Source organism: Coregonus lavaretus (genome assembly GCF_964263955.1).
Source record: "Coregonus lavaretus genome assembly, chromosome: 4".
NCBI lineage: Eukaryota > Metazoa > Chordata > Actinopteri > Salmoniformes > Salmonidae > Coregonus > Coregonus lavaretus.
Window position 1 is genome coordinate 45,523,060 of NC_139991.1, and position 11,166 is coordinate 45,534,225.

At 44.4% G+C, this 11,166-nt stretch overlaps 1 protein-coding gene across 1 annotated transcript; it reads left to right on the forward strand.

The window, feature by feature from the left end:
• Positions 1–897: 897 nt before the first annotated feature.
• On the forward strand, positions 898–10,495 carry rab36 (RAB36, member RAS oncogene family; the record flags this gene model as incomplete). The annotated part of the gene is made up of 10 exons (XM_084159444.1): positions 898–975; positions 3,447–3,538; positions 3,655–3,729; positions 3,828–3,929; positions 4,049–4,113; positions 4,383–4,434; positions 4,535–4,616; positions 6,157–6,247; positions 10,126–10,242; positions 10,434–10,495. The coding sequence occupies 10 exons, from the start codon at positions 898–900 to the stop codon at positions 10,493–10,495; spliced, it is 816 nt and encodes a 271-aa protein (XP_084015570.1).
• Between the last annotated feature and the right edge of the window lie 671 nt (positions 10,496–11,166).

The following is an 11,166-nucleotide window of genomic DNA, read 5'->3' on the forward strand; positions in this document are numbered from 1 at the left end:
AGGAGCAGATACAGAATACCCGCATAGACCTAACGTCATTTAGAATTCTACATGATTCTAGCTACTGGAACATCCAAAACATGTTGTTTGTTAGAATGTCCACATTCAACTCGATATATGTGACATCTTAATAGCCAAAAAATCGTTGAATTTACGCGTTTGTGCCTTGCTGCCATGCTTTTATCACATGACAAATATCCCCGTGGGGCACGGAAAGGTAGTTGTCATGGAGATGCGGGCTAGACCTGATGCATGCAGCTCGAGATTGAAGTGAACGATTTTTTAGCAGCAACAACGGAACAGTTGACAAGAATCCGTGAGTAGTTTACACATCATTCTTCATTTCAAGGTACACGGTACTATGTTGCGGATACTTTCATTGACAAAATGGTGACCTTTCATTGCGACTTGCTATATTGTAGCGTTGTCACTTTGTGTTCTATAATATATAAGAGTAGACAGTGATCATGGCTAGTTTCCACCGCAGTACTTGCACAACACAAGTCTAGATTCTCCACACTTCATAATGTTTTTTATTATCACTGTCGCTGAACATACTGTTTTTGTTCATCTGAGAAATGTTACCGTTGAGTCATTTTCAGAGCTTTTTGTAGCCTATCTAATTATATGGACACTGGAGTTTAAACCTTAGGCCGATGTAGCCTAATTTGTGCACTGCCCTACATTGCCTACATAATAATGAATGTGAACCCCCTTCTCTAAAATACTGCAGTATGGTTATTGATGTGTATACTGCAGTGTTTTAGAGAAGGGGGTGTACCCTTCACGGGAATCTGCACACTTATGGCATGGGAATTAATATAGCTAATCAGTACATTGCACTGGTCATGGCCACGATTCTCGTTCACAGGTGGACCACCACACAGCCTTACCATAATGCAGGAGATGAGGAACGGGATGATGCACTTCCCACCACCTGTGAGCAGAGACCGGGTCATATCCAAGTTCCCAAAGGTACCTGAACACAGCCATCTGGCCATCTGGATCAACTCAAAGCTACAATAACTTTTTAGTGGCTCTGGTATACAGTTGTTAAAAGTCACAAGTGCTGTCTTTCAAAACAGGTTGGAATGGAGAGGGCAAGAGTAAGTGGTTGATGAGCTCCTAGTTATTGAAACCGTGTGACATCCACACAGGGGCTTACAGATGTCTGATTGAGTGTGTGGAATCACAGGGCTGGCTATTTCAGAAAACAGCGCTAATAAAGTTAATGTTAATGTTGTCTAGTAACCTACCGTACCCAAGGAGGTCTCTCCGTCAGCTGCTGCTATTTAGGCTCACAACATGCAGTGACACCTAAACTCTACTTGCTCAGCACATGATTCTGAGTAGATAATAGAGAACCACAATAGAAACAAGTCTCTTGACTTTTTTGTATACAGTTGAAGTCGGAAGTTTACATACACCTTAGCCAAATACATTTAAACTCAGTTTTTCACAATTCCTGACATTTAATCCTAGTAAACATTCCCTGTCTTAGGTCAGTTAGGATCACCACTTTATTTTAAGAAGGTGAAATGTCAGAATAATAGTAGAGAGAATGATTTATTTCAGCTTTTATTTCTTTCATCACATTCCAAGTGGGTCAGAAGTTTACATACACTCAATTAGTATTTGGTAGCATTGCCTTTTTGTTTAACTTGGGTCAAACGTTTCGGGTAGCTTCCACAAGCTTCCCACAATAAGTTGGGTGAATTTTGGACCATTCCTCCTGACAGAGCTGGTTTAACTGAGTCAGGTTTGTAGGCCTCCTTGCTCGCACACGCTTTTTCAGTTCTGCCCACAAATGTTCTATAGGATTGAGGTCAGGGCTTTGTGATGGCCACTCCAATACCTTGACTTTGTTGTCCTTAAGCCATTTTGCCACAACTTTGGAAGTATGCTTGGGGTCATTGTCCATTTGGAAGACCCATTTGTGACCAAGCTTTAACTTCCTGACTGATGTCTTGAGATGTTGCTTCAATATATCCACATAATTTTCCTTCCTCATGATGCCATCTATTTTGTGAAGTGCACCAGTCCCACCAGCAAAGCACACCCACAGCATGATGCTGCCACCCCCGTGCTTCACGGTAGGGATGGTGTTCTTCGGCTTGCAAGCCTCACCTTTTTCCTCCAAACATAACGATGGTCATCATGGCCAAACAGTTCTATTTTTGTTTCATCAGACCAGAGGACATTTCTCCAAAAAGTACTATCTTTGTCCCCATGTGCAGTTGCAAACCGTAGTCTGGCTTTTTTATGGCGGTTTTGGAGCAGTGGCTTCTTCCTTGCTGAGTGGCCTTTCAGGTTATGTCGATATAGGACTCGTTTTACTGTGGATATAGATACTTTTGTACCTGTTTCCTCCAGCATCTTCACAAGGTCCTTTACTGTTGTTCTGGGATTTATTTGCACTTTTCGCACCAAAGTACGTTCATCTCTAGGAGACAGAACACGTCTCCTTCCTGAGCGGTATGACGGCTGCGTGGTCTCATGGTGTTTATACTTGCGTACTATTGTTTGTACAGATGAATGTGGTACCTTCAGGCATTTGGAAATTGCTCCCAAGGATGAACCAGACTTGTGGAGGTCTACACATTTTTTTCTGAGGTCTTGGCTGATTTATTTAGATTTTCCTATGATGTCAAGCAAAGAGGCACTGAGTTTGAAGGTAGGCCTTGAAATACATCCACAGGTACACCTCCAACTGACTCAAATGATGTCAATTAGCCTATCAGAAGCTTCTAAAGCCATGACATAATTTTCTGGAATTTTCCAAGCTGTTTAAAGGCACAGTCAATTTAGTGTATGTAAACTTTCTGACCCACTGGAATTGTGATACAGTGCATTATAAGTGAAATAATCTGTCTGTAAACAATTGTTGGAAAAATTACTTGTGTCATGCACAAAGTAGATGTCCTAACCGACTTGACAAAACTATAGTTTGTTAACAAGAAATTTGTGGAGTGGTTGAAAAACAATTTTTAATAACTCCAACCTAAGTGTATGTAAACTTCCGACCTCAACTGTATGTATCCTTGACAATTTTGGCATATGTATCCATTGCCTGTAACATTTGATGTATTTTAAATTGTCAAATCAAATCAAATAAGTAGTGAAGACGTAAATTGCCAGGGCTGCAAAAGCTTCAGAGGATGTGGCAGACATACTGTATTCCTAATACGCAAGGATTTAGCTCTTTTCCCCACACAGTCTCTTGGTGCCTTTTCAAAAGTAGATTAAATTAAATGTTCAGGGGAGTTTGAGTGACATTTTTCAAGCCTGGATATGAGAAGAGCTTTAACAGTAATGTCAGCAGGAATAACTGGAACAGCAAGACTTCGTAGACTGGTAAAAATGCTTTCAGTATGTCAGATACCAAACAATGCATTTAAACTCTTCTGTGTGATTGTACATCAGTGAGTGATGTCTGTTGTTTCCAGTGTTATACTCCACAGGCCTGTCTGCAGATTAAGGAGGACTGGGATGCTCAGGCTAAGGCTGCCTGTAAAGACAGATCTGACAGGCATCAGGGGTGAGTTGCCTGGTTAGATGAATTGATTGATGAATTGACTGATTCACTGATTGATTGGTATTGGATTTATCTGGAAAAGCAACTGTGGATTTAGCTGTTAAATATTTCCTTTGAAGATGTGACAGACTGAAGATGTCCAAAGCAGTGGTTGTTGGTGACCTTAATGTGGGCAAGACCTGCCTAATCAACCGGTAAAGGATTCAGCTTGCGACCTGGCTGCTATATCATCTTCCTTTTAGGTGGTAAACAGCCTCCTAACATGTTTGTATATTCTGTGCTGCACTTTCAGGTTCTGCAAAGATGTATTTGACAGAGACTACAAGGCCACGATAGGAGTGGACTTTGAGATTGAGAGGTTTGAGCTCTCAGGAGCTCCATTCTCCCTTCAGATGTGAGTGAGGGTCATGCTCTGGTTTGAGTTTGATTATTGGCTTTATTATTTGATTAGAGACTTGTGATTCTTTACTTGTATTCAAAGGTGATTGTTTTTCCTTCTCTTTCTCTACATAGCTGGGACACAGCTGGCCAGGAAAAATTCAAATGTATCGCTTCAGCATACTACAGAGGAGCTCAGGGTAAGACAGAGACAGCCAGTGAGATGCCTTTGGCTACGTTAACACAGGCAGCCCGATTCTGATATTTTTTCCTCTAATTGGTCTTTTGACCAATCAGATCAGCTCTGAAAAAGATCTGATGTGAAAAGATCTGATGTGATTGGTCAAAAGACCAATTAGTGAAAAAAAGATCAGAATTGGGCTGCCTGTGTAAACGCAGCCATTGTAGAATATGGAAACCCTGAGGAGTTCACTGTTGCTGTATCCAAGCCTCTGTGTTTTTATTACAGTGATAATCACAGTATTTGACATGGCAGACATTAAGACCTTGGAGCACACATGGTAGGTTTATTTAATAGATTATAAAATCAAGAGCGAGCACAAAGATAAATCAGAACAATCAAAGGTCCTCTCAAATGAAATGTCTCTTTATCTCTCACAGGCAGTGGTTAGATGAGGCCATGAGGGAGAATGAACCTGGCTCCTGTTCTGTTTTCCTGGTCGGAACCAAGAGTGACCTTCTTGTGAGTGCACAAACATGTACATGGTTCCTGACAGATAGATAGGCTACTGTAAATAGATATTGTAGATAGGCACACATACAGTGGGGAGAACAAGTATTTGATACACTGCCGATTTTGCAGGTTTTCCTACTTACAAAGCATGTAGAGGTCTGTAATTTTTTATCATAGGTACACTTCAACTGTGAGAGACGGAATCTAAAACAAAAATCCAGAAAATCACATTGTATGATTTTTAAGTAATTAATTTACATTTTATTGCATGATATAAGTATTTGATCACCTACCAACCAGTAAGAATTCCGGCTCTCACAGACCTGTTAGTTTTTCTTTAAGAAGCCCTCCTGTTCTCCACTCATTACCTGTATTAACTGCACCTGTTTGAACTCGTTACCTGTATAAAAGACACCTGTCCACACACTCAATCAAACAGACTCCAACCTCTCCACAATGGCCAAGACCAGAGAGCTGTGTAAGGACATCAGGGATAAAATTGTAGACCTGCATAAGGCTGGGATGGGCTACAGGACAATAGGCAAGCAGCTTGGTGAGAAGGCAACAACTTGTTGGCGCAATTATTAGAAAATGGAAGAAGTTCAAGATGACGGTCAATCACCCTCGGTCTGGGGCTCCATGCAAGATCTCACCTCGTGGGGCATCAATGATCATGAGGAAGGTGAGGGATCAGCCCAGAACTACACGGCAGGACCTGGTCAATGACCTGAAGAGAGCTGGGACCACAGTCTCAAAGAAAACCATTAGTAACACACTATGCCGTCATGGATTAAAATCCTGCAGCGCACGCAAGGTCCCCCTGCTCAAGCCAGCGCATGTCCAGGCCCGTCTGAAGTTTGCCAATGACCATCTGGATGATCCAGAGGAGGAATGGGAGAAGGTCATGTGGTCTGATGAGACAAAAATAGAGCTTTTTGGTCTACACTCCACTCGCCGTGTTTGGAGGAAGAAGATGGATGAGTACAACCCCAAGAACACCATCCCAACCGTGAAGCATGGAGGTGGAAACATCATTCTTTGGGGATGCTTTTCTGCAAAGGGGACAGGACGACTGCACCATATTGAGGGGAGGATGGATGGGGCCATGTATCTCGAGATCTTGGCCAACAACCTCCTTCCCTCAGTAAGAGCATTGAAGATGGGTCGTGTCTGGGTCTTCCAGCATGACAACGACCCGAAACACACAGCCAGGGCAACTAAGGAGTGGCTCCGTAATAGTTCTGCTTTTCTGATGTGCAATAAAATGTAAATTAATTACTTAAAAATCATACAATGTGATTTTCTGGATTTTTGTTTTAGATTCCGTCTCTCACAGTTGAAGTGTACCTATGATAAAAATTACAGACCTCTACATGCTTTGTAAGTAGGAAAACCTGCAAAATCGGCAGTGTATCAAATACTTGTTCTCCCCACTGTAGGTGTATAATATGCTTTTGTCATATCCGTAATGAAGAACCATATCACGCTAGCTCTGTCTTTTGGCTCCTTTCTATGCTTTTGCTGAATCTTTTCTCTCTCTGTGCCCAAGGCTCCAGAGGAGCGCAAGAGGACTGAGAGAGATGCCGTCAAGATGGCAACTGAAATGAAAGCTGAGTTTTGGTGTGTTTCGGCCAAGACAGGTACAGACCGGAGCAAAGACCCCTATTATAACATGACACCATGACTTCATTGTGATGTTCATGTTGACATTATTATAGCTGTGGTTTTAGAGACCACAAGATAATTACATAGAGATGGCTCCAGATGTGCAATGTGCTTATTGTGTAATCAGAGGTTAAACTGTTTCACTGTATATGGAGTGTGGGAATTACACTACAGTTAAAAAGTTTGGGGTCACTTAGAAATGTTCTTGTTTTCGAAAGAAAAGCAATTTTTTTGTCCATTAAAATAACATCAAATTGATCAGAGATACAGTGTAGACATTGTAAATGTTGTAAATGGCTATTGTAGCTGGAAACGGCAGATTTTTAATGGAATATCTACATAGGCGTACAGAGGCCCATTATCAGCAACCATCAGTCCTGTGTTCCAATGGCACGTTGTGTTTGCTAATCCAAGTTTATCATTTTAAAAGGCTAATTGATCATTAGAAAACCATTTTGCAATTATGTTAGCACAGCTGAAAACTGTTGTGCTGATTAAAGAAGCAATAAAACTGCCCTTCTTGAGACTAGTTGAGTATCTGGAGCATCATGTCACGATCGTCATACATAGAGGAGGACCAAGGCGCAGCGTGTTGAGCGAACATACTTTAATTAGTTAAAGTGCACACACGACACAAAACAACAAAACGACTCGTAACGTCCTAGGTAACAATGACCAACTGGAACAAAAACCCACAAACACCAAGGGAAATCAGACAGTTTAAATATGGCTCCCAATCAGAGACAACCAGCCACAGCTGACACTCGTTGCCTCTGATTGGGAGTCACTCAGGCCAACAAAGAAACAGAAGAACTAGAACCCCCAACATAGAAATATACCACATAGAATGAACACACCCTGGCTCAACATATAGAGTCCCAGAGCCAGGGTGTGACAGTACCCCCCCCTAAAGGCGCGGACTGCGACCGCGCCTCCACTAGAACAAAACAGGGGAGGGCTGGGTGGGCATTCCTCCTCGGCGGCGGTTCTGGCTCCGGCCTTTCCCACCACCCTCCAATAAACCCCCCATAGCGCCCCTGGTCCGGTCTGGCCCCGCTGGCTGGAGCTGAACTGGACGTAGCAGGAGCGGTTAGCTTCAGCTCCGTAGTGGAGCCGTTGACCGGTACCTTACCAGGCACCGGTGACCCAGGCACGGGTTGTGCTGGACTGACGACACGCACCCCTGGCTTGGTGCGTGGAGCCGGAACGGGCCGGACCGGGCTGACGACTCGCACCCCTGGCTTGGTGCGTGGAGTAGGAACGGGCCGAACCAGGCTGACGACTCGCACCCCTGGCTTGGTGCGTGGAGTAGGAACGGGCCGGACCAGGCTGACGACTCGCACCCCTGGCTTGGTGCGAGTGGCAGGAACAGGCCGGGCCGGGCTGACGATGCGCACCCCTGGCTTGGTGCGTGGAGCAGGGACAGGCCGGACCGGGCTGGCGACTCACACCGTAGGCTTGGTGCGAGGAGCAGGGACAGGCCGGACCGGGCTGGCGACGCACACCGTAGGCTTGGTGCGAGGAGCAGGGACATGCCGGACCGGGCTGGCGACGCACACCGTAGGCTTGGTGCGTGGAGCAGGGACAGGCCGGACCGGGCTGGCGACGCACACCGTAGGCTTGGTGCGAGGAGCAGGGACAGGCCGGACCGGGCTGGCGACGCACACCGTAGGCTTGGTGCGAGGAGCAGGGACAGGCCGGATCGGGCTGGCGACGCACACCGTATGCTTGGTGCGTGGAGCAGGGACAGGCCGGACTGGGCTGGCGACGCACACCGTAGGCTTGGTGCGTGGAGCAGGGACAGGCCGGACCGGGCTGGCGACGCACACCGTCCATTTGGTGCGAGGGGCCGTAACAGGCCGGACCGTACTGGGGACACACACCACTGGCTCTACTTTGACCAGTGGCCCCCGTAACCTGGTGGCCTTCTGAATACGCCCCTTTTCTGCCTCCGTCAGCCCCGTCGTCCATGCCCTGTGCCCCCCCCTAAAAATTATTTGGGGTTGCCTCTCGACCGTCCGACGACGACCCTGATCACGCCGTTGCTCCTCTCTCCGTCGCCTCTCTACAGTCTCACTCCATGGCCGGCGATCCATCCCGGCCAGGATTTCCTCCCAGGTCCAGGACCCCTGCCCGTCCAAAATCTGCTCCCACGTCCAAGCTGCCTGCTCCTGGACACGCTGCTTGGTCCTGGTATGGTGGGTTTTTCTGTCACGATCGTCGTATTGAATAGACCAAGGCGCAGCGTGTTGAGCGAACATACTTTAATTAGTTAAAGTGCACACACGACACAAAACGACTCGTAACGTCCTAGGTAACAATGACCAACTGGAACAAAAACCCACAAACACCAAGGGAAAACAGACAGTTTAAATATGGCTCCCAATCAGAGACAACCAGCCACAGCTGACACTCGTTGCCTCTGATTGGGAGTCACTCAGGCCAACAAAGAAACAGAAGAACTAGAACCCCCAACATAGAAATATACCACATAGAATGAACACACCCTGGCTCAACATATAGAGTCCCAGAGCCAGGGTGTGACACATCAGCAATTGTGGGTTCGATTACAGGCTCAAAATGGCCAGAAACAAATAACTTTCTTCTGAAACTCGTCAGTCTATTCTTGTTCTGAGAAATGAAGGCTATTCCATGCGAGAAATTGCCAAGAAACTGAAGATCTCGTACAACGCTGTGTACTACTCCCTTCAAAGAACAGCGCAAACTGGCTCTAACCAGAATAGAAAAAGGAGTGGGAGGCCCCAGTGCACAACTGAGCAAGAGGACAAATACATGAGAAACAGACGCCTCACAGGTCTTCAACTGGCAGCTTAATTAAATAGTACCCGCAAAACACCAGTCTCAACGTCAACAGTGAAGAGGCGACTCCGGGATGCTGACCTTCTAGGCAGAGTTGCAAAGAAAAAGCAATATCTCAGACTGGCCAATAAAAAGAAAAGATTAAGATGGGCAGTCTGAGATATGGCTTTTTCTTTGCAACTCTGCCTAGAAGGAGAGCATCCCGGAGTCGCCTCTTCACTGTTGACGTTGATACTGGTGTTTTGCAGGTACTATTTAATGAAGCTGCCAGTTGAGGACCTGCGAGGTGCCTGTTGCTCAAACTAGACACTCTAATGTATTTGTCCTCTTGCTCAGTTGTGCACCGGGGCCTCCCACTCCTCTTTCTATTCTGGTTAGAGCCAGTTTGCGCTGTTCTTTGAAGGGAGTAGTACACAGCATTGTACGAGATTTTCAGTTTCTTGGCAATTTTTCGCATGGAATAGCCTTCATTTCTCAGAACAAGAAAAGACTGACGAGTTTCAGAAGAAAGTTATTTGTTTCTGGCCATTTTGAGCCTGTAATCGAACCCACAATTGTTGATGCTCCAGATACTCAACTAGTCTCAAGAAGGGCAGTTTTATTGCTTCTTTAATCAGCACAACAGTTTTCAGCTGTGCTAACATATTTGCAAAAGGGTTTTCTAATGCTTTTAAAATGATAAACTTGGATTAGCAAACACAACGTGCCATTGGAACACAGGACTGATGGTTGCTGATAATGGGCCTCTGTACGCCTATGTAGATATTCCATTAAAAATCAGCAGTTTCCAGCTACAATAGCCATTTACAACATTAACAATGTCTACACTGTATTTCTGATCAATTTGATGTTATTTGAATGGACAAAAAAATTGCTTTTCTTTCTAAAACAAGGACATTTCTAAGTGACCCCAAACTTTTGAACGGTAGTGTATGTCTGGGTCATTTGCAATCAATGCAGCTGCTGGTCTTGTTACTGTAAATATTTTGATGATGTGATAATGACACTCACTATCGGTGTGACTGTGTTGTAGGGGAGAATGTGCAGGGGTTCTTCTTCCGGGTGGCATCTCTGGCCTTTGAAGACTCTATACTGAAGGACATGGAGAGAGGGATCACCTCCACTAGAATAGGAGGAGGAGACAGCATCAGTAAGAGACAACTCAAAGGACAACAGAGGGGTTTGGGTCAGAGAGTGTAGATGGAGGGCAATACATAGAGAGGAAAATAATAGACTATTTTTTTTTTAGCTTTGGGAATAAATATGTTGTCAGTTGCTCATCTCTCAGACTGGACTTGTCGCAGTACTCTTTATTGATGTTCTTGGTATCTTTCTCTTTAGAATCTGACAGAGCCAACCTGGAGGAGCCCCAGTCCAAAGCAGTGAATACGAATTGCTGCTGAGAAAAGAGAAAAGGACTTGAAGTAGGGGTCAAGAGAAGGAAGGAGAGCGAGATGTGAAGAAAGATGTTGAAATAGTGGATTTTAAAAGTGGAAAAAGCTGTGTCTGACATGTGCCTCTTATTTCTCAGTCTTCACTGGTATCATTCATACGTGGACACACAAGAGTCTACAGCCTTTATAATCATCATTTAGTACTGCCATTTTGGGACGTAATGTATCAACTTCCTTGATTTTAATCCGGTCATCAATTACCTTTATTTTATGCATTGTAAAGTATTTTATGAATTCAGTATTTTGTTAAATTTTTGCAATTAGGGTGCATTTCAGACTCATTTGTAGAAGAAGTGGTTTGATAGTTTGTTATATACTGTATTATCATTATGTATTGTCTAGCCCTAACATTCTGCAGATACATTTCCAATATTTTTATTGCATATTTCTGTTATTACTCCTAACCTCATTCCTAGGCTGAATTGTTTCTGCACAGAGACAGAGCTGGCTTGTGGATGACATTACAAAAATATATATATATATATATATATATATATTGTAAAGCGGTTATCCCACTGGCTATAAGGTGAATGCACCAATTTGTAAGTCGCTCTGGATAAGAGCGTCTGCTAAATGACGTAAATGTACATGTTAAATTACCCCTAATCAAAATAAAGTTT